The sequence below is a fragment of the Anomaloglossus baeobatrachus genome, chromosome 11 (assembly GCF_048569485.1).
Source record: "Anomaloglossus baeobatrachus isolate aAnoBae1 chromosome 11, aAnoBae1.hap1, whole genome shotgun sequence".
NCBI classification, from domain to species: Eukaryota; Metazoa; Chordata; class Amphibia; order Anura; family Aromobatidae; genus Anomaloglossus; species Anomaloglossus baeobatrachus.
This window is the reverse complement of record NC_134363.1, coordinates 3,411,902-3,435,603: the sequence shown is the minus strand read 5'-3', so window position 1 is coordinate 3,435,603 and position 23,702 is coordinate 3,411,902. Positions and strand designations below refer to the sequence as shown.

General features: G+C 60.1%; 1 protein-coding gene across 1 annotated transcript in view; it reads right to left on the bottom strand.

Annotated features, from left to right (window-relative positions):
- TMEM82 (transmembrane protein 82) overlaps positions 1-22,775 on the bottom strand; it is a 32,894-nt gene extending 10,119 nt beyond the window's left edge. Inside the window, exons 1-3 of the mRNA XM_075327632.1 lie at positions 22,729-22,775; positions 1,049-1,152; positions 872-944 (exon numbers count right to left, since the gene is read on the bottom strand). Of these exons, the coding sequence (XP_075183747.1) occupies positions 872-944; positions 1,049-1,130 (155 nt within the window). The 5' untranslated portion in view covers positions 1,131-1,152; positions 22,729-22,775. The remainder of the gene's footprint in view (positions 1-871; positions 945-1,048; positions 1,153-22,728) is intronic.
- Positions 22,776-23,702: the final 927 nt, after the last annotated feature.

Genomic DNA, 23,702 nt, shown 5'->3' with positions numbered 1-23,702 from the left:
GGGTTAGCAGCGAGTACTGGTTAGTGGCTGGTGTACGGGTTAGCAGCGAGTACTGGTTAGTGGCTGGTGTACGGGTTAGCAGCGAGTACTGGTTAGTGCCTGGTGTACGGGTTAGCAGCGAGTACTGGTTAGTGCCTGGTGTACGGGTTAGCAGCGAGTACTAGTTAGTGCCTGGTGTACGGGTTAGCAGCGAGTACTGGTTAGTGGCCGGTGTACGGGTTAGCAGCGAGTACTGGTTAATGGCCGGTGTACTGGTTAGCAGCGAGTACTGGTTAGTGGCTGGTGTGCAGGTTAGCAGCGAGTACTGGTTAGTGGCTGGTGTACGGGTTAGCAGCGAGTACTGGTTAGTGGCTGGTGTACGGGTTAGCAGCAAGTACTGGTTAGTGGCTGGTGTACGGGTTAGCAGCGAGTACTGGTTAGTGCCTGGTGTACGGGTTAGCAGCGAGTACTGGTTAGTGGCTGGTGTACGGGTTAGCAGCGAGTACTGGTTAGTGGCTGGTGTACGGGTTAGCAGCGAGTACTGGTTAGTGGCTGGTGTACGGGTTAGCAGCGAGTACTGGTTAGTGGCTGGTGTACGGGTTAGCAGCGAGTACTGGTTAGTGGCTGGTGTACTGGTTAGCAGCGAGTACTGGTTAGTGGCTGGTGTACGGGTTAGCAGCGAGTACTGGTTAGTGGCTGGTGTACGGGTTAGCAGCGAGTACTGGTTAGTGGCTGGTGTACGGGTTAGCAGCGAGTACTGGTTAGTGGCTGGTGTACGGGTTAGCAGCGAGTACTAGTTAGTGGCTGGTGTATGGGTTAGCAGCGAGTACTGGTTAGTGGCTGGTGTACGGGTTAGCAGCGAGTACTAGTTAGTGGCTAGTTAGTCTCTTACTTGAGGCACAGGATGTAGAGATGGACCTTCATGAAGTTGTAGAGCACAGACACGGCGCAGGCCCCGACCAGCCCTGTAGAGATGGAGACAAGCCAGCGTGTGTGGTTACAGCGGCTCTAGCCTGTGCCCCCCCAGCCCTCCGCCGCTGCCCTGCGCTGCCCTGCGCCCCGGCCTCACCTTGTAGGAAGGAGTCCACACCGGCCCATGGGCTCCAGGGCACCTCGGGGAGGAAGGAGGCCACATAGGACAGGAGCCCCATCGCTGCTGCTCCCAGGACTGGTCTGTAGTGAGAGTAAAGGTCAGTGCTGATAAGTGAGGCAAGGGGCAGACATTAACCCCTGCAGGCCTGGGCACCGACATACGTCGCTATGGTTACAACACAATTTGGTTGCAAAAAAATGTTTTGTGCTCGTACGATTTTTTGCTAATCACAGACACAAAGTGACCTAATGTGAGCGGGTGACTGTCCACACCTCGTCCCGTACTGTCTGGTCACCATATGGCGGCACTTCCTGCAGCGCCGGCCGGTAACCGCGTGGCATATATTACACGTAATCAGGGATTGCAGCAGATATTCTCTACCAAAACCTGTGTGACGCCGCGCTTCTCCTGCAATGCTACTGTGCTTTACATTTCAACAAGTGAGAGGACAACAAGAGGCGAGAGGAACGAGGGCGGCGAGAGGAACGAGGGCGGCGAGAGGAAGGCGCGAGAAACGAGGGCGGCGAGAGGAACGAGGGCGGCGAGAGGAACGAGGGCGGCGAGAGGAACGAGGGCGGCGAGAGGAAGGCGAGAGGAACGAGGGCGGCGAGAGGAACGAGGGCGGCGAGAGGAAGGCGAGAGGAACGAGGGCGGCGAGAGGAACGAGGGCGGCGAGAGGACGGCGCGAGAAACGAGGGCGGCGAGAGGAACGAGGGCGGCGAGAGGAAGGCGCGAGAAACGAGGGCGGCGAGAGGAACGAGGGCGGCGAGAGGACGGCGCGAGAAACGAGGGCGGCGAGAGGAACGAGGGCGGCGAGAGGACGGCGCGAGAAACGAGGGCGGCGAGAGAAACGAGGAACGAGGGCGGCGAGAGGAACGAGGGCGGCGAGAGGAACGAGGGCGGCGAGAGGAACGAGGGCGGCGAGAGGACGGCGCGAGGAACGAGGGCGGCGAGAGGAACGAGGGCGGCGAGAGGAACGAGGGCGGCGAGAGGACGGCGCGAGAAACGAGGGCGGCGAGAGGAACGAGGGCGGCGAGAGGAACGAGGGCGGCGAGAGGAACGAGGGCGGCGAGAGGGCGGCGAGAGGAACGAGGGCGGCGAGAGGACGGCGCGAGAAACGAGGGCGGCGCGAGAAACGAGGGCGGCGAGAGAAACGAGGGCGGCGAGAGAAACGAGGAACGAGGGCGGCGAGAGGAACGAGGGCGGCGAGAGGAACGAGGGCGGCGAGAGGACGGCGAGAGAAACGAGGGCGGCGAGAGGAACGAGGGCGGCGAGAGGAACGAGGAACGAGGGCGGCGAGAGGAACGAGGGCGGCGAGAGAAACGAGGAACGAGGGCGGCGAGAGGAACGAGGGCGGCGAGAGGAACGAGGGCGGCGAGAGGAACGAGGGCGGCGAGAGGAACGAGGGCGGCGAGAGGAACGAGGGCGGCGAGAGGAACGAGGGCGGCGAGAGGACGGCGAGAGAAACGAGGGCGGCGAGAGGAACAAGGGCGGCGAGAGGAACGAGGGCGGCGAGAGGAACGAGGGCGGCGAGAGGAACGAGGGCGGCGAGAGGAAGGCGAGAGGAACGAGGGCGGCGAGAGGAACGAGGGCGGCGAGAGGAACGAGGGCGGCGAGAGGACGGCGAGAGAAACGAGGGCGGCAAGAGGAACGAGGGCGGCGAGAGGAACGAGGGCGGCGAGAGGACGGCGAGAGAAACGAGGGCGGCGAGAGGAACGAGGGCGGCGAGAGGAACGAGGGCGGCGAGAGGAACGAGGGCAGCGATGTGAGAGACGAGGACGGCGTGATAATCTGTATGGAGAAAACAGGCGGCGAGTGCAGATCTGAGCAAAGCACTGCGTGTGAACAGGCACTAAACGGCGCAGTGTGAAAAGGGCCCTACAGCCGGTCACTACAGCCGGACTCTGGATACTGCAGGGTTAATGCCGGGGTCAGCAGGACCTGCAGGGGGGGTCTGCAGGTAAATATTTGCTGGTGAGGGGGCAATGTCTGGGGTCTCGGTGCTGATAGCAGACATGGCATTCTGTCACATGAAAAGTCAATGCAGAAAACACAGAAAAACAACAAGCAGCTCCCACCTCCGCCCACACACAGAGGCCACGTGTACAAGGCCAGATGCCGTGGAATTCAGTGATCCCCGTGTGGGCGCGGTGGGGCTTATATAGAAGGGCCACGCCCAAAAATCTGCCAAACTTCAGCTGCAAATTTGTGGCCCAAAGTAAAAGACTGATGTATGGTATAAGGTTCAGTCACCTGCAGCCATCACTGACCATGAGGGCCGTGTACAAGCGTTCTGGAGAGCGGGGCCCCTGTATGTGCAGAGCGGTGAGGGGGGCCCTGTATGTGTAGAGTGGTGAGGGGGGCCCCTGTATGTGCAGAGCGGTGAGGGGGGCCCTGTATGTGTAGAGTGGTGAGGGGGGCCCTGTATGTGTAGAGTGGTGAGGGGGGCCCCTGTATGTGTAGAGTGGTGAGGGGGGCCCTGTATGTGTAGAGTGGTGAGGGGGGCCCCTGTATGTGTAGAGTGGTGAGGGGGGCCCCTGTATGTGTAGAGTGGTGAGGGGGGCCCCTGTATGTGTAGAGTGGTGAGGGGGGCCCCTGTATGTGCAGAGCGGTGAGGGGGGCCCCTGTATGTGCAGAGCGGTGAGGGGGGCCCCTGTATGTGCAGAGCGGTGAGGGGGGGGCCCCTGTATGTGCAGAGTGGTGAGGGGGGCCCTGTATGTGTAGAGTGGTGAGGGGGGGGCCCTGTATGTGTAGAGTGGTGAGGGGGGGCCCCTGTATGTGCAGAGTGGTGAGGGGGGCCCCTGTATGTGTAGAGTGGTGAGGGGGGCCCTGTATGTGTAGAGTGGTGAGGGGGGCCCCTGTATGTGTAGAGTGGTGAGGGGGGGCCCTGTATGTGTAGAGCGGTGAGGGGGGCCCTGTATGTGTAGAGTGGTGAGGGGGGCCCCTGTATGTGTAGAGTGGTGAGGGGGGGCCCTGTATGTGTAGAGCGGTGAGGGGGGGCCCTGTATGTGTAGAGTGGTGAGGGGGGCCCCTGTATGTGTAGAGTGGTGAGGGGGGCCCCTGTATGTGTAGAGTGGTGAGGGGGGGGCCCTGTATGTGTAGAGCGGTGAGGGGGGCCCTGTATGTGTAGAGTGGTGAGGGGGGCCCCTGTATGTGTAGAGTGGTGAGGGGGGGCCCTGTATGTGTAGAGTGGTGAGGGGGGGCCCTGTATGTGTAGAGCGGTGAGGGGGGCCCTGTATGTGTAGAGTGGTGAGGGGGGGCCCTGTATGTGTAGAGCGGTGAGGGGGGCCCTGTATGTGTAGAGTGGTGAGGGGGGGCCCTGTATGTGTAGAGCGGTGAGGGGGGCCCTGTATGTGTAGAGTGGTGAGGGGGGCCCCTGTATGTGTAGAGTGGTGAGGGGGGGCCCTGTATGTGTAGAGCGGTGAGGGGGGGCCCTGTATGTGTAGAGTGGTGAGGGGGGCCCATGTATGTGTAGAGTGGTGAGGGGGGCCCATGTATGTGTAGAGTGGTGAGGGGGGCCCCTGTATGTGTAGAGTGGTAAGGGGGGGGGGGGCTGTGGTCAGACTTTATGGCCCCCGCGGGGTCATCTCAGGGCGGCTGCAGTTTGCCTGTGATTACTGCAGAAATCCTCTGATTCTTAGGCGCGGTCACACGGGGGCTTCTGCTGCGGGGTCTGCATGGTCTTATGCTGCGGGGTCTGCATGGTCTTATGCTGCGGGGTCTGCATGGTCTTATGCTGCGGGGTCTGCATGGTCTTATGCTGCGGGGTCTGCATGGTCTTATGCTGCGGGGTCTGCATGGTCTTATGCTAATAAGGGCTGCTTCTCACTTGCGGGTTTCTCGCAGTAGAGTAATGTGAAACAATCTCGCACTGGAATCGGACGCACGTTAGTGAATGATTCCACTCTCAGCTGCCATTTTTTTTCTCAGTCCAAAATCGGACCTCAGCTGCTGCTGGTTTTTTGTGAGTTTCTCGCACCATTTGTCCCAATGATTTCCTATGGATGGGGATTAAAAGTAGCATCACACACGACACACGCGCGACACACACACGCCAGCGGTCACATCTGCGAGTGCGGCAGGAACTTCACTCATTAAATATTCAACAGATGAATGTGACCTCACATTCCCATAGGTAAATTAACTGACAGATGTAATAGCTTTTATCTAATTAAGATGTTGCATGAAACAAGCATCGCACACGCGACACACACGCGCGACACACACGCGCGACACACACGCGCGACACACACGCGCGACACACACGCGCGACACACACGCGCGACACACACGCGCGACACACACGCGCGACACACACGCGCGACACACACGCGCGACACACACGCGCGACACACACGCGCGACACACACGCGCGACACACACGCGCGACACACACGCGAGCAAAAAGCATTGCACTCGCACCTAACATGAACTAAAATCAGTCGAGTTTTTTTCAGCCCAGTCAGACCGATTTTACTCGCACAGAAGTGTTTCCAGCCTGAGGCCTCTTTCACACTTCTTTAGGCTGGAAACACATCTATGTGAGTAAAATTGGTCTGACTGGGCTGAAAAAAACTCGACTGATTTTAGTTCATGTTAGGTGCGAGTGCAATGCTTTTTGCTCGCGTGTGCGTCGCGTGTGCGTCGCGTGTGTGTCGCGTGTGTGTCGCGTGTGTGTCGCGTGTGTGTCGCGTGTGTGTCGCGTGTGTGTCGCGTGTGTGTCACGTGTGTGTCGCGTGTGTGTCGTGTGTGTGTCGCGATTGCGACGCTAGTTTCATGCAACATCTTAATTAGATAAAAGCTATTACATGTGTCAGTTAATTTACCTTTGGGAATGTGATGTCACATTCATCTGTTGAATATTTAATGAGCATAGTTCCTGCCGCACTCGCAGATGTGACCGCTGGCGCGTGTGTGTGTCGCGCGTGTGATGCTACTTTTAATCCGCTTCCATAGGAAATCATTGGGACAAATGGTGCGAGAAACTCCCAAAAAACCAGCAGCAGCTGAGGTCCGATTTTGGACTGAGAAAAAAAATGGCAGCTGAGAGTGAATCATTCACTGACGTGCGTCCGATTCCAGTGCGAGATTGTTTCACATTACTCTACTGCGAGAAACCCGCAAGTGAGAAGCCGGCCTAACCCTCCGCCGTCACCTCCAGCAGAGTCTATGAGAGCCCACCAGTCCCCGCACATATCACACGGGCTGTGTGTATGTGTCCCCCCGTGTCCTCCCCCCCCGTGTGTCCTCCCCCGTGTCCTCCCCCCTGTGTGTCCTCCCACCTGTGTGTGTGTGTGTCCCCCCCCCCCCCCATGTCCCCCCATTGTACGGATCCTCCAGGTTTCTGCACCGCGGCGTTGACATTTCCACATATTGTAGACATCTGGTGCCCCCAATCACAGCTGGGTGCAGCGGTGACTTCTCACCAGCAGATGGCGCCTCAGGACTGCGGAGGCTTCAGCCCAGATCCCTGCTAGGCCTCATTCGCACATCAGTATAAAAGATGCAACCAGTATAGGACCTGCGGGCCACTGGTGTACGGCCTGCGGGCCACTGGTGTACGGCCTGCGGGCCACTGGTGTACGGCCTGCGGGCCACTGGTGTACGGCCTGCGGGCCACTGGTGTACGGCCTGCGGGCCACTGGTGTACGGCCTGCGGGCCACTGGTGTACGGCCTGCGGGCCACTGGTGTACGGCCTGCGGGCCACTGGTGTACGGCCTGCGGGCCACTGGTGTACGGCCTGCGGGCCACTGGTGTACGGCCTGCGGGCCACTGGTGTACGGCCTGCGGGTCACTGGTGTACGGCCTGCGGGTCACTGGTGCACGGTCTGCGGGTCACTGGTGCACGGCCTGCGGGTCACTGGTGTACGGCCTGCGGGTCACTGGTGTACGGCCTGCGGGTCACTGGTGTACGGCCTGCGGGTCACTGGTGTACGGCCTGCGGGTCACTGGTGTACGGCCTGCGGGTCACTGGTGCACGGTCTGCGGGTCACTGGTGCACGGCCTGCGGGTCACTGGTGCACGGCCTGCGGGTCACTGGTGTACGGCCTGCGGGTCACTGGTGTACGGCCTGCGGGTCACTGGTGTACGGCCTGCGGGTCACTGGTGTACGGCCTGCGGGTCACTGGTGTACGGCCTGCGGGTCACTGGTGCACGGTCTGCGGGTCACTGGTGCACGGCCTGCGGGTCACTGGTGTACGGTCTGCGGGTCACTGGTGTACGGCCTGCGGGTCACTGGTGTACGGCCTGCGGGTCACTGGTGTACGGCCGGCGGGTCACTGGTGTACGGCCTGCGGGTCACTGGTGTACGGCCTGCGGGTCACTGGTGTACGGCCTGCGGGTCACTGGTGTACGGCCTGCGGGTCACTGGTGTACGGCCTGCGGGTCACTGGTGTACGGCCTGCGGGCCACTGGTGTACGGCCTGCGGGCCACTGGTGTACGGCCTGCGGGTCACTGGTTTATGGTCTGCGGGTCACTGGTGTACGGCCTGCGGGTCACTGGTGTACGGCCTGCGGGTCACTGGTGTACGGCCTGCGGGTCACTGGTGTACGGCCTGCGGGCCACTGGTGTACGGCCTGCGGGCCACTGGTGTACGGCCTGCGGGTCACTGGTGTACGGCCTGCGGGTCACTGGTGTACGGCCTGCGGGTCACTGGTGTACGGCCTGCGGGTCACTGGTGTACGGCCTGCGGGCCACTGGTGTACGTCCTGCGGGTCACTGGTGTACAGCCTGCGGGTCACTGGTTTATGGTCTGCGGGTCACTGGTTTATGGTCTGCGGGTCACCGGTGTATGGCCTGCGGGTCACCGGTTTATGGTCTGCGGGTCACCGGTGTATGGCCCTTGTGTCACTGGTGCACGGCCTGCGGGTCACTGGTGCACAGTCCCCATGTCCATTTTTCCCATGAGTGGTTTGTGGCTTGCACCGGTGGATCAGTATATGGACGCCGTCCTTCTTCTCTGCAATGTTGCACGTGTAGAGCGCACACCGTATATATCGTCACATGGTCAGTAGCATTCAGCACCTACAGCCGCGTCAGGCGTATTACCGCGCTTTCACCTGAGGACGGCGGCGTGCAGCTAATGGGGTGCAACAGAGTCCCACGTGCAAGCAGAAAATAACACAGTGCGCTCCCGTCCCATAGCAACGGTTACTGCAGCATTACAGTGCCGGAGACGCAGGGAGCACGCAGGGAGCAGGCAGGGAGCACGCAGAGAGCACGCAGGGAGCAGGCAGGGAGCAGGCAGAGAGCAGGCAGGGAGCAGGCAGGGAGCAGGCAGAGAGCAGGCAGGGAGCAGGCAGGGAGCAGGCAGAGAGCACGCAGGGAGCAGGCAGGGAGCACGCAGAGAGCAGGCAGGGAGCAGGCAGGGAGCAGGCAGAGAGCAGGCAGGGAGCAGGCAGGGAGCAGGCAGAGAGCAGGCAGGGAGCAGGCAGAGAGCAGGCAGGGAGCAGGCAGGGAGCAGGCAGGGAGCACGCAGGGAGCAGGCAGGGAGCAGGCAGGGAGCAGGCAGGGAGCAGGCAGAGAGCAGGCAGGGAGCAGGCAGAGAGCACGCAGGGAGCACGCAGGGAGCACGCAGGGAGCAGGCAGAGAGCAGGCAGAGAGCAGGCAGGGAGCAGGCAGAGAGCAGGCAGGGAGCAGGCAGGGAGCAGGCAGGGAGCACGCAGAGAGCACGCAGAGAGCACGCAGAGAGCACGCAGGGAGCACGCAGAGAGCACGCAGGGAGCACGCAGGGAGCACGCAGGGAGCACGCAGGGAGCAGGCAGAGAGCAGGCAGAGAGCAGGCAGGGAGCAGGCAGGGAGCAGGCAGGGAGCACGCAGAGAGCACGCAGAGAGCACGCAGGGAGCACGCAGGGAGCACAGACGTTTCACTGCGCTTCATCATAGGAGACACCGGCCGTCGTCCTGCACTGACTGTAATGCCGCAGTGACATTTCCTACGGGGCGGTCAGTGCCGCTGCTCCCTCTGTGTGCTGCCCTCCGCGTGCTGCCCTCCGCGTGCTGCCCTCCGCGTGCTGCCCTCCGCGTGCTGCCCTCCGCGTGCTGCCCTCCGCGTGCTGCCCTCCGCGTACTGCCCTCCGCGTGCTGCCCGTGTTTTTCACCGACCCATAGACTTACATCATCCGGTGTCATCTGTGCTGCTGGAAAGAGACCAGATATGTGAGCAGCAGCATAGACTATAATGGGCACCTGTGGATCTGTCACATGGAGGTGTGCACGAGGCCTTACTGACATAGAGGTGTGCACGAGGCCTTACTGACATGGAGGTGTGCACGAGGCCTTACTGACATGGAGGTGTGCAGGAGGCCTTACTGACATAGAGGTGTGCACGAGGCCTTACTGACATGGAGGTGTGCACGAGGCCTTACTGACATGGAGGTGTGCACGAGGCCTTACTGACATGGAGGTGTGCACGAGGCCTTACTGACATGGAGGTGTGCACGAGGCCTTACTGACATAGAGGTGTGCACGAGGCCTTACTGACATGGAGGTGTGCACGAGGCCTTACTGACATGGAGGTGTGCAGGAGGCCTTACTGACATGGAGGTGTGCACGAGGCCTTACTGACATGGAGGTGTGCACGAGGCCTTACTGACATAGAGGTGTGCACGAGGCCTTACTGACATGGAGGTGTGCACGAGGCCTTACTGACATGGAGGTGTGCAGGAGGCCTTACTGACATAGAGGTGTGCACGAGGCCTTACTGACATAGAGGTGTGCACGAGGCCTTACTGACATAGAGGTGTGCACGAGGCCTTACTGACATAGGTGTGCACGAGGCTTTACTGACATAGGTGTGCATGAGGCCTTACTGACATAGGTGTGCACGAGGCCTTACTGACATAGGTGTGCACGAGGCCTTACTGACATAGAGGTGTGCACGAGGCCTTACTGACATAGGTGTGCACGAGGCCTTACTGACATAGAGGTGTGCACGAGGCCTTACTGACATAGAGGTGTGCACGAGGCCTTACTGACATAGAGGTGTGCACGAGGCCTTACTGACATAGAGGTGTGCACGAGGCCTTACTGACATAGAGGTGTGCACGAGGCCTTACTGACACGTCTGTGGGTGCACGAGGCCTTACTGACACGTCTGTGGGTGCACGAGGCCTTACTGACACGTCTGTGGGTGCACGAGGCCTTACTGACACGTCTGTGGGTGCGGTGAAGGTGCGGGGCTCTCCTGTGACTGTTTCCTTCCTCTGGGGATATTCTGCGTCCTCCCTCCACGAGGCTGTAGTTGCTTTCTCTTGGCCGGATTCACACTTCACCGCAGATTTCCTGACCCAAACTCGTCCTCCGCGGCTGTGCTCAGACCGCAACACACGGAGGCGAGGATCCGGCCGCAGCCTCCACTGGAAACCGATGCGCTGCCACATGGACGACGCCAGCGGGCGCAGAACTAACAGGAGGTGCGGCCCTCTGACGTGTAGCCTCAGCACAGCACAGGCGGCCGGAGCTGCACATTGCACATGGTTGGCTCCTCCTGATTAGCACAGCACAGGCGGCCGGAGCTGCACATTGCACATGGTTGGCTCCTCCTGATTAGCACAGCACAGGCGGCCGGAGCTGCACATTGCACATGGTTGGTGCCTCCTGATTAGCACAGCACAGGCGGCCGGAGCTGCGCATTGCACATGGTTGGCTCCTCCTGATTAGCACAGCACAGGCGGCCGGAGCTGCACATTGCACATGGTTGGTGCCTCCTGATTAGCACAGCACAGGCGGCCGGAGCTGCACATTGCACATGGTTGGCTCCTCCTGATTAGCACAGCACAGGCGGCCGGAGCTGCACATTGCACATGGTTGGTGCCTCCTGATTAGCACAGCACAGGCGGCCGGAGCTGCACATTGCACATGGTTGGTGTCTCCTGATTAGCACAGCACAGGCGGCCGTAGCTGCACATTGCACATGGTTGGTGCCTCCTGATTAGCACAGCACAGGCGGCCGGAGCTGCACATTGCACATGGTTGGCTCCTCCTGATTAGCACAGCACAGGCGGCCGGAGCTGCACATTGCACATGGTTGGTGCCTCCTGATTAGCACAGCACAGGCGGCCGGAGCTGCACATTGCACATGGTTGGTGTCTCCTGATTAGCACAGCACAGGCGGCCGGAGCTGCACATTGCACATGGTTGGCTCCTCCTGATTAGCACAGCACAGGCGGCCGGAGCTGTGCATTGCACATGGTTGGCTCCTCCTGATTAGCACAGCACAGGCGGCCGGAGCTGCACATTGCACATGGTTGGCTCCTCCTGATTAGCACAGCACAGGCGGCCGGAGCTGCACATTGCACATGGTTGGTGTCTCCTGATTAGCACAGCACAGGCGGCCGGAGCTGCACATTGCACATGGTTGGCTCCTCCTGATTAGCACAGCACAGGCGGCCGGAGCTGCACATTGCACATGGTTGGCTCCTCCTGATTAGCACAGCACAGGCGGCCGGAGCTGCACATTGCACATGGTTGGTGTCTCCTGATTAGCACAGCACAGGCGGCCGGAGCTGCACATTGCACATGGTTGGTGTCTCCTGATTAGCACAGCACAGGCGGCCGGAGCTGTGCATTGCACATGGTTGGCTCCACCTGATTAGCACAGCACAGGCGGCCGGAGCTGCACATTGCACATGGTTGGTGTCTCCTGATTAGCACAGCACAGGCGGCCGGAGCTGCGCATTGCACATGGTTGGTGTCTCCTGATTAGCACAGCACAGGCGGCCGGAGCTGCGCATTGCACATGGTTGGCTCCTCCTGATTAGCACAGCACAGGCGGCCGGAGCTGCACATTGCTCATGGTTGGCGCTTCCTGATTAGCACAGCACAGGCGGCCGGAGCTGCGCATTGCACATGGTTGGCTCCACCTGATTAGCACAGCACAGGAGGCCGGAGCTGCGCATTGCACATGGTTGGCTCCACCTGATTAGCACAGCACAGGCGGCCGGAGCTGCACATTGCACATGGTTGGTGTCTCCTGATTAGCACAGCACAGGCGGCCGGAGCTGCGCATGGCACATGGTTGGCTCCTCCTGATTAGCACAGCACAGGCGGCTGGAGCTGCACATTGCACATGGTTGGTGCCTCCTGATTAGCACAGCACAGGCGGCCGGAGCTGCACATTGCACATGGTTGGCTCCACCTGATTAGCACAGCACAGGCAGCCGGAGCTGCGCATTGTACATGGTTGGCGCCTCCTGATTAGCACAGCACAGGCGGCCGGAGCTGCACATTGCACATGGTTGGTGTCTCCTGATTAGCACAGCACAGGCGGCCGGAGCTGCACATTGCACATGGTTGGTGTCTCCTGATTAGCACAGCACAGGCGGCCGGAGCTGCGCATTGCACATGGTTGGCGTCTCCTGATTAGCACAGCACAGGCGGCCGGAGCTGCACATTGCACATGGTTGGCTCCTCCTGATTAGCACAGCACAGGCGGCCGGAGCTGCACATTGCACATGGTTGGTGCCTCCTGATTAGCACAGCACAGGCGGCCGGAGCTGCACATTGCACATGGTTGGTGTCTCCTGATTAGCACAGCACAGGCGGCCGGAGCTGCGCATTGCACATGGTTGGCGTCTCCTGATTAGCACAGCACAGGCGGCCGGAGCTGCACATTGCACATGGTTGGTGTCTCCTGATTAGCACAGCACAGGCGGCCGGAGCTGCGCATTGCACATGGTTGGCTCCACCTGATTAGCACAGCACAGGCGGCCGGAGCTGCACATTGCTCATGGTTGGCGCTTCCTGATTAGCACAGCACAGGCGGCCGGAGCTGCGCATTGCACATGGTTGGCTCCACCTGATTAGCACAGCACAGGAGGCCGGAGCTGCGCATTGCACATGGTTGGCTCCACCTGATTAGCACAGCACAGGCGGCCGGAGCTGCACATTGCACATGGTTGGTGTCTCCTGATTAGCACAGCACAGGCGGCCGGAGCTGCGCATGGCACATGGTTGGCTCCTCCTGATTAGCACAGCACAGGCGGCCGGAGCTGCACATTGCACATGGTTGGCTCCACCTGATTAGCACAGCACAGGCAGCCGGAGCTGCGCATTGTACATGGTTGGCGCCTCCTGATTAGCACAGCACAGGCGGCCGGAGCTGCACATTGCACATGGTTGGTGTCTCCTGATTAGCACAGCACAGGCGGCCGGAGCTGCACATTGCACATGGTTGGCTCCTCCTGATTAGCACAGCACAGGCGGCCGGAGCTGCGCATTGCACATGGTTGGCTCCTCCTGATTAGCACAGCACAGGCGGCCGGAGCTGCACATTGCACATGGTTGGTGCCTCCTGATTATCACAGCACAGGCGGCTGGAGCTGCACATTGTACATGGTTGGCTCCTCCTGATTAGCACAGCACAGGCGGCCGGAGCTGTGCATTGCACATGGTTGGCTCCTCCTGATTAGCACAGCACAGGCGGCCGGAGCTGCACATTGCACATGGTTGGCTCCACCTGATTAGCACAGCACAGGAGGCCGGAGCTGCGCATTGCACATGGTTGGCTCCACCTGATTAGCACAGCAAAGGCGGCCGGAGCTGCACATTGCACATGGTTGGTGTCTCCTGATTAGCACAGCACAGGCGGCCGGAGCTGCGCATTGCACATGGTTGGCGTCTCCTGATTAACACAGCACAGGCGGCCGGAGCTGCACATTGCACATGGTTGGTGTCTCCTGATTAGCACAGCACAGGCGGCCGGAGCTGTGCATTGTACATGGTTGGCTCCTCCTGATTAGCACAGCACAGGCGGCCGGAGCTGCACATTGCTCATGGTTGGCGCTTCCTGATTAGCACAGCACAGGCGGCCGGAGCTGCGCATTGCACATGGTTGGCTCCACCTGATTAGCACAGCACAGGCGGCCGGAGCTGCGCATTGCACATGGTTGGCTCCTCCTGATTAGCACAGCACAGGCGGCCGGAGCTGCACATTGCTCATGGTTGGCGCTTCCTGATTAGCACAGCACAGGCGGCCGGAGCTGCGCATTGCACATGGTTGGCTCCACCTGATTAGCACAGCACAGGAGGCCGGAGCTGCGCATTGCACATGGTTGGCTCCACCTGATTAGCACAGCACAGGCGGCCGGAGCTGCACATTGCACATGGTTGGTGTCTCCTGATTAGCACAGCACAGGCGGCCGGAGCTGCGCATGGCACATGGTTGGCTCCTCCTGATTAGCACAGCACAGGCGGCTGGAGCTGCACATTGCACATGGTTGGTGCCTCCTGATTAGCACAGCACAGGCGGCCGGAGCTGCACATTGCACATGGTTGGCTCCACCTGATTAGCACAGCACAGGCGGCCGGAGCTGCGCATTGCACATGGTTGGCTCCTCCTGATTAGCACAGCACAGGCGGCCGGAGCTGCACATTGCACATGGTTGGTGCCTCCTGATTATCACAGCACAGGCGGCTGGAGCTGCACATTGTACATGGTTGGCTCCTCCTGATTAGCACAGCACAGGCGGCCGGAGCTGTGCATTGCACATGGTTGGCTCCTCCTGATTAGCACAGCACAGGCGGCCGGAGCTGCACATTGCACATGGTTGGCTCCACCTGATTAGCACAGCACAGGAGGCCGGAGCTGCGCATTGCACATGGTTGGCTCCACCTGATTAGCACAGCAAAGGCGGCCGGAGCTGCACATTGCACATGGTTGGTGTCTCCTGATTAGCACAGCACAGGCGGCCGGAGCTGCGCATGGCACATGGTTGGCTCCTCCTGATTAGCACAGCACAGGCGGCTGGAGCTGCACATTGCACATGGTTGGTGTCTCCTGATTAGCACAGCACAGGCGGCCGGAGCTGCGCATGGCACATGGTTGGCTCCTCCTGATTAGCACAGCACAGGCGGCTGGAGCTGCACATTGCACATGGTTGGTGCCTCCTGATTAGCACAGCACAGGCGGCCGGAGCTGCGCATTGTACATGGTTGGCGCCTCCTGATTAGCACAGCACAGGCGGCCGGAGCTGCACATTGCACATGGTTGGCGTCTCCTGATTAGCACAGCACAGGCGGCTGGAGCTGCACATTGCACATGGTTGGCTCCACCTTATTAGCACAGCACAGGCGGCCGGAGCTGCACATTGCACATGGTTGGCTCCTCCTGATTAGCACAGCACAGGCGGCCTGAGCTGCACATTGCACATGGTTGGTGCCTCCTAATTAGCACAGCACAGGCGGCCGGAGCTGCACATTGCACATGGTTGGTGTCTCCTGATTAGCACAGCACAGGCGGCCGGAGCTGCACATTGCACATGGTTGGCTCCTCCTGATTAGCACAGCACAGGCGGCTGGAGCTGCACATTGCACATGGTTGGCGCCTCCTGATTAGCACAGCACAGGCGGCTGGAGCTGCACATTGCACATGGTTGGTGCCTCCTGATTAGCACAGCACAGGCGGCCGGAGCTGCACATTGCACATGGTTGGCTCCTCCTGATTAGCACAGCACAGGCGGCCGGAGCTGCACATTGCACATGGTTGGTGTCTCCTGATTAGCACAGCACAGGCGGCCGGAGCTGCACATTGCACATGGTTGGCTCCTCCTGATTAGCACAGCACAGGCGGCCGGAGCTGCACATTGTACATGGTTGGCTCCTCCTGATTAGCACAGCACAGGCGGCCGGAGCTGCACATTGCACATGGTTGGTGTCTCCTGATTAGCACAGCACAGGCGGCCGGAGCTGCACATTGCACATGGTTGGCTCCTCCTGATTAGCACAGCACAGGCGGCCGGAGCTGTGCATTGCACATGGTTGGCTCCTCCTGATTAGCACAGCACAGGCGGCCGGAGCTGCACATTGCACATGGTTGGTGTCTCCTGATTAGCACAGCACAGGCGGCCGGAGCTGCACATTGTACATGGTTGGCTCCTCCTGATTAGCACAGCACAGGCGGCCGGAGCTGCGCATTGCACATGGTTGGTGCCTCCTGATTAGCACTGCACAGGCGGCCGGAGCTGCGCATTGCACATGGTTGGCTCCTCCTGATTAGCACAGCACAGGCGGCCGGAGCTGCACATTGCACATGGTTGGCTCCTCCTGATTAGCACAGCACAGGCGGCCGGAGCTGTGCATTGCACATGGTTGGCTCCTCCTGATTAGCACAGCACAGGCGGCCGGAGCTGCACATTGCACATGGTTGGCTCCTCCTGATTAGCACAGCACAGGCGGCCGGAGCTGCACATTGCACATGGTTGGCTCCTCCTGATTAGCACAGCACAGGCGGCTGGAGCTGCACATTGCACATGGTTGGCTCCTCCTGATTAGCACAGCACAGGCGGCCGGAGCTGCACATTGCACATGGTTGGTGCCTCCTGATTAGCACAGCACAGGCGGCTGGAGCTGCACATTGCACATGGTTGGCTCCTCCTGATTAGCACAGCACAGGCGGCCGGAGCTGCACATTGCACATGGTTGGCGCCTCCTGATTAGCACAGCACAGGCGGCTGGAGCTGCACATTGCACATGGTTGGCTCCTCCTGATTAGCACAGCACAGGCGGCCGGAGCTGCACATTGCACATGGTTGGCTCCTCCTGATTAGCACAGCACAGGCGGCCGGAGCTGCACATTGCACATGGTTGGCTCCTCCTGATTAGCACAGCACAGGCGGCCGGAGCTGTGCATTGCACATGGTTGGCTCCTCCTGATTAGCACAGCACAGGCGGCCGGAGCTGCACCTTGTACATGGTTGGCTCCTCCTGATTAGCACAGCACAGGCGGCCGGAGCTGCACATTGTACATGGTTGGCTCCTCCTGATTAGCACAGCACAGGCGGCTGGAGCTGTGCATTGCACATGGTTGGCTCCTCCTGATTAGCACAGCACAGGCGGCCGGAGCTGCACATTGCACATGGTTGGCTCCTCCTGATTAGCACAGCACAGGCGGCCGGAGCTGCACATTGCACATGGTTGGCTCCTCCTGATTAGCACAGCACAGGCGGCCGGAGCTGCGCATTGCACATGGTTGGCTCCTCCTGATTAGCACAGCACAGGCGGCTGGAGCTGCACATTGCACATGGTTGGCTCCTCCTGATTAGCACAGCACAGGCGGCCGGAGCTGCGCATTGCACATGGTTGGCTCCTCCTGATTAGCACAGCACAGGCGGCCGGAGCTGCGCATTGCACATGGTTGGCTCCTCCTGATTAGCACAGCACAGGCGGCCGGAGCTGCGCATTGCACATGGTTGGCTCCTCCTGATTAGCACAGCACAGGCGGCCGGAGCTGCACATTGCACATGGTTGGCTCCTCCTGATTAGCACAGCACAGGCGGCCGGAGCTGCACATTGCACATGGTTGGCTCCTCCTGATTAGCACAGCACAGGCGGCCGGAGCTGTGCATTGTACATGGTTGGCTCCTCCTGATTAGCACAGCACAGGCGGCCGGAGCTGCACATTGTACATGGTTGGCTCCTCCTGATTAGCACAGCACAGGCGGCCGGAGCTGCACATTGCACATGGTTGGCGCCTCCTGATTAGCACAGCACAGGTGGCCGGAGCTGCACATTGTACATGGTTGGCTCCTCCTGATTAGCACAGCACAGGCGGCCGGAGCTGCACATTGCACATGGTTGGCGCCTCCTGATTAGCACAGCACAGGCGGCCGGAGCTGCACATTGTACATGGTTGGCTCCTCCTGATTAGCACAGCACAGGCGGCCGGAGCTGCACATTGCACATGGTTGGCTCCTCCTGATTAGCACAGCACAGGCGGCCGGAGCTGTGCATTGCACATGGTTGGCTCCTCCTGATTAGCACAGCACAGGCGGCCAGAGCTGCACATTGCACATGGTTGGTGTCTCCTGATTAGCACAGCACAGGCGGCCGGAGCTGCACATTGCACATGGTTGGCTCCTCCTGATTAGCACAGCACAGGCGGCCGGAGCTGTGCATTGCACATGGTTGGCTCCTCCTGATTAGCACAGCACAGGCGGCCGGAGCTGCACATTGTACATGGTTGGCTCCTCCTGATTAGCACAGCACAGGCGGCCGGAGCTGTGCATTGCACATGGTTGGCTCCTCCTGATTAGCACAGCACAGGCGGCCGGAGCTGCGCATTGTACATGGTTGGCTCCTCCTGATTAGCACAGCACAGGCGGCCGGAGCTGTGCATTGCACATGGTTGGCTCCTCCTGATTAGCACAGCACAGGCGGCCGGAGCTGCACATTGCACATGGTTGGCTCCTCCTGATTAGCACAGCACAGGCGGCCGGAGCTGCGCATTGCACATGGTTGGATCCTCCTGATTAGCACAGCAAAGGCGGCTGGAGCTGCGCATTGCACATGGTTGGTGCCTCCTGATTAGCACAGCACAGGCGGCCGGAGCTGCACATTGCACATGGTTGGCGCCTCCTGATTAGCACAGCACAGGCGGCCGGAGCTGCACATTGCACATGGTTGGCGTCTCCTGATTAGCACAGCAAAGGCGGCTGGAGCTGCGCATTGCACATGGTTGGCTCCTCCTGATTAGCACAGCAAAGGCGGCTGGAGCTGCGCATTGCACATGGTTGGTGCCTCCTGATTAGCACAGCACAGGCGGCCGGAGCTGCACATTGCACATGGTTGGCGCCTCCTGATTAGCACAGCACAGGCGGCCGGAGCTGTGCATTGCACATGGTTGGTGTCTCCTGATTAGCACAGCACAGGCGGCCGGAGCTGTGCATTGCACATGGTTGGCTCCTCCTGATTAGCACAGCACAGGTGGCCGGAGCTGCGCATTGCACATGGTTGGCTCCACCTGATTAGCACAGCACAGGCGGCCGGAGCTGCACATTGCACATGGTTGGTGCCTCCTGATTAGCACAGCACAGGCGGCCGGAGCTGCACATTGCACATGGTTGGCGCCTCCTGATTAGCACAGCACAGGCGGCCGGAGCTGTGCATTGCACATGGTTGGTGTCTCCTGATTAGCACAGCACAGGCGGCCGGAGCTGTGCATTGCACATGGTTGGCTCCTCCTGATTAGCACAGCACAGGCGGCCGGAGCTGCACATTGCACATGGTTGGCTCCTCCTGATTAGCACAGCACAGGCGGCCGGAGCTGCACATTGTACATGGTTGGCTCCTCCTGATTAGCACAGCACAGGTGGCCGGAGCTGCACATTGCACATGGTTGGCGCCTCCTGATTAGCACAGCACAGGCGGCCGGAGCTGCACATTGCACATGGTTGGCTCCTCCTGATTAGCACAGCACAGGCGGCCGGAGCTGCGCATTGCACATGGTTGGCTCCTCCTGATTAGCACAGCACAGGCGGCCGGAGCTGCGCATTGCACATGGTTGGCTCCTCCTGATTAGCACAGCACAGGCGGCCGGAGCTGCACATTGCACATGGTTGGTGCCTCCTGATTAGCACAGCACAGGCGGCCGGAGCTGCACATTGCACATGGTTGGTGCCTCCTGATTAGCACAGCACAGGCGGCCGGAGCTGTGCATTGCACATGGTTGGCTCCTCCTGATTAGCACTGCACAGGCGGCCGGAGCTGCACATTGCACATGGTTGGTGCCTCCTGATTAGCACAGCACAGGCGGCCGGAGCTGTGCATTGCACATGGTTGGCTCCTCCTGATTAGCACAGCACAGGCGGCCGGAGCTGCACATTGTACATGGTTGGCTCCTCCTGATTAGCACAGCACAGGCGGCCGGAGCTGTGCATTGCACATGGTTGGCTCCTCCTGATTAGCACAGCACAGGCGGCCGGAGCTGCACATTGCACATGGTTGGCTCCTCCTGATTAGCACAGCAAAGGCGGCTGGAGCTGCGCATTGCACATGGTTGGCTCCTCCTGATTAGCACAGCAAAGGCGGCTGGAGCTGCGCATTGCACATGGTTGGTGCCTCCTGATTAGCACAGCACAGGCGGCCGGAGCTGCACATTGCACATGGTTGGCGCCTCCTGATTAGCACAGCACAGGCGGCCGGAGCTGTGCATTGCACATGGTTGGTGTCTCCTGATTAGCACAGCACAGGCGGCCGGAGCTGTGCATTGCACATGGTTGGCTCCTCCTGATTAGCACAGCACAGGTGGCCGGAGCTGCGCATTGCACATGGTTGGCTCCACCTGATTAGCACAGCACAGGCGGCCGGAGCTGCACATTGCACATGGTTGGTGCCTCCTGATTAGCACAGCACAGGCGGCCGGAGCTGCACATTGCACATGGTTGGCGCCTCCTGATTAGCACAGCACAGGCGGCCGGAGCTGTGCATTGCACATGGTTGGTGTCTCCTGATTAGCACAGCACAGGCGGCCGGAGCTGTGCATTGCACATGGTTGGCTCCTCCTGATTAGCACAGCACAGGTGGCCGGAGCTGCACATTGTACATGGTTGGCTCCTCCTGATTAGCACAGCACAGGCGGCCGGAGCTGCACATTGTACATGGTTGGCTCCTCCTGATTAGCACAGCACAGGCGGCCGGAGCTGCACATTGCACATGGTTGGCGCCTCCTGATTAGCACAGCACAGGCGGCCGAAGCTGCACATTGTACATGGTTGGCTCCTCCTGATTAGCACAGCACAGGCGGCCGGAGCTGCACATTGCACATGGTTGGCTCCTCCTGATTAGCACAGCACAGGCGGCCGGAGCTGCACATTGTACATGGTTGGCTCCTCCTGATTAGCACAGCACAGGTGGCCGGAGCTGCACATTGCACATGGTTGGCGCCTCCTGATTAGCACAGCACAGGCGGCCGGAGCTGCACATTGCACATGGTTGGCTCCTCCTGATTAGCACAGCACAGGCGGCCGGAGCTGTGCATTGCACATGGTTGGCTCCTCCTGATTAGCACAGCACAGGCGGCCGGAGCTGCACATTGCACATGGTTGGCTCCTCCTGATTAGCACAGCACAGGCGGCCGGAGCTGCACATTGTACATGGTTGGCTCCTCCTGATTAGCACAGCACAGGTGGCCGGAGCTGCACATTGCACATGGTTGGCGCCTCCTGATTAGCACAGCACAGGCGGCCGGAGCTGCACATTGCACATGGTTGGCTCCTCCTGATTAGCACAGCACAGGCGGCCGGAGCTGCGCATTGCACATGGTTGGCTCCTCCTGATTAGCACAGCACAGGCGGCCGGAGCTGCGCATTGCACATGGTTGGCTCCTCCTGATTAGCACAGCACAGGCGGCCGGAGCTGCACATTGCACATGGTTGGTGCCTCCTGATTAGCACAGCACAGGCGGCCGGAGCTGCACATTGCACATGGTTGGTGCCTCCTGATTAGCACAGCACAGGCGGCCGGAGCTGTGCATTGCACATGGTTGGCTCCTCCTGATTAGCACTGCACAGGCGGCCGGAGCTGCACATTGCACATGGTTGGTGCCTCCTGATTAGCACAGCACAGGCGGCCGGAGCTGTGCATTGCACATGGTTGGCTCCTCCTGATTAGCACAGCACAGGCGGCCGGAGCTGCACATTGTACATGGTTGGCTCCTCCTGATTAGCACAGCACAGGCGGCCGGAGCTGCACATTGCACATGGTTGGCTCCTCCTGATTAGCACAGCACAGGCGGCCGGAGCTGCACATTGCACATGGTTGGCTCCTCCTGATTAGCACAGCACAGGCGGCCGGAGCTGCACATTGCACATGGTTGGCGCCTCCTGATTAGCACAGCACAGGCGGCCGGAGCTGCACATTGCTCATGGTTGGTGTCTCCTGATTAGCACAGCACAGGCGGCCGGAGCTGCACATTGCACATGGTTGGTGTCTCCTGATTAGCACAGCACAGGCGGCCGGAGCTGCACATTGCACATGGTTGGCGCCTCCTGATTAGCACAGCACAGGCGGCCGGAGCTGCGCATTGCACATGGTTGGCTCCTCCTGATTAGCACAGCACAGGCGGCCGGAGCTGCACATTGCACATGGTTGGCTCCACCTGATTAGCACAGCACAGGCGGCCGGAGCTGCACATTGCACATGGTTGGCTCCTCCTGATTAGCACAGCACAGGCGGCCGGAGCTGCGCATTGCACATGGTTGGTGCCTCCTGATTAGCACAGCACAGGCGGCTGGAGCTGCACATTGCACATGGTTGGCTCCACCTTATTAGCACAGCACAGGCGGCCGGAGCTGCACATTGCACATGGTTGGCTCCTCCTGATTAGCACAGCACAGGCGGCCGGAGCTGCGCATTGCACATGGTTGGCTCCTCCTGATTAGCACAGCACAGGCGGCCGGAGCTGCACATTGCACATGGTTGGTGTCTCCTGATTAGCACAGCACAGGCGGCCGGAGCTGCACATTGCACATGGTTGGTGTCTCCTGATTAGCACAGCACAGGCGGCCGGAGCTGCACATTGCACATGGTTGGCTCCTCCTGATTAGCACAGCACAGGCGGCCGGAGCTGCACATTGCACATGGTTGGCTCCTCCTGATTAGCACAGCACAGGCGGCCGGAGCTGCACATTGCACATGGTTGGCTCCTCCTGATTAGCACAGCACAGGCGGCCGGAGCTGCACATTGCACATGGTTGGCTCCTCCTGATTAGCACAGCACAGGCGGCCGGAGCTGCACATTGCACATGGTTGGTGCCTCCTGATTAGCACAGCACAGGCGGCCGGAGCTGCACATTGCACATGGTTGGCGCCTCTCGGTGACTGATCTTTGCCCGAATATATTCTGACCCCTCCCTGCTCCCATACTGGATCTTCACTCACAGGGCTCTCCGGGATCGCGGTCCCCTCCCGGCACCGGGCGCTGATGTCCTCCGCACTCTCAGCTATTTATAATCTGTTTACCAGTCGTGATTCCCTCGTGTCCCACAGATCCCAGCACCTGCGAAGCACGAGGAGCCCGGGGCCAGCGCCAGTATGGACAGCCTGCGAATAGACCTGGACCCCGTCCACCAGGAGAACGGGGGCAGGGAGCGAACAGCAGAGCGGCACCAATGCCCCGGACAATAAGTCACCGATATGGAGGGCACCAATGCCCCGGACAATAAGTCACTGATATGGAGGGCACCAATGCCCCGGACAATGTCACCGATATGGAGGGAGCCAATGCCCCGGACAATAAGTCACCGATATGGAGGGCACCAATGCCCCGGACAATAAGTCACCGATATGGAGGGAGCCAATGCCCCGGACAATAAGTCACCGATATGGAGGGAGCCAATGCCCCGGACAATAAGTCACCGATATGGAGGGCACCAATGCCCCGGACAATAAGTCACTGATATGGAGGGCACCAATGCCCCGGACAATGTCACCGATATGGAGGGAGCCAATGCCCCGGACAATAAGTCACCGATATGGAGGGCACCAATGCCCCGGACAATAAGTCACCGATATGGAGGGCACCAATGCCCCGGACAATAAGTCACCGATATGGAGGCAACCAATGCCCCGGACAATAAGACACCGATATGGAGGGAGCCAATGCCCCGGACAATAAGTCACCGATATGGAGGGCACCAATGCCCCGGACAATAAGTCACCGATATGGAGGGAGCCAATGCCCCGGACAATAAGTCACCGATATGGAGGGCACCAATGCCCCGGACAATAAGTCACCGATATGGAGGGCACCAATGCCCCGGACAATGTCACCGATATGGAGGGCACCAATGCCCCGGACAATAAGTCACCGATATGGAGGGCACCAATGCCCCGGACAATAAGTCACTGATATG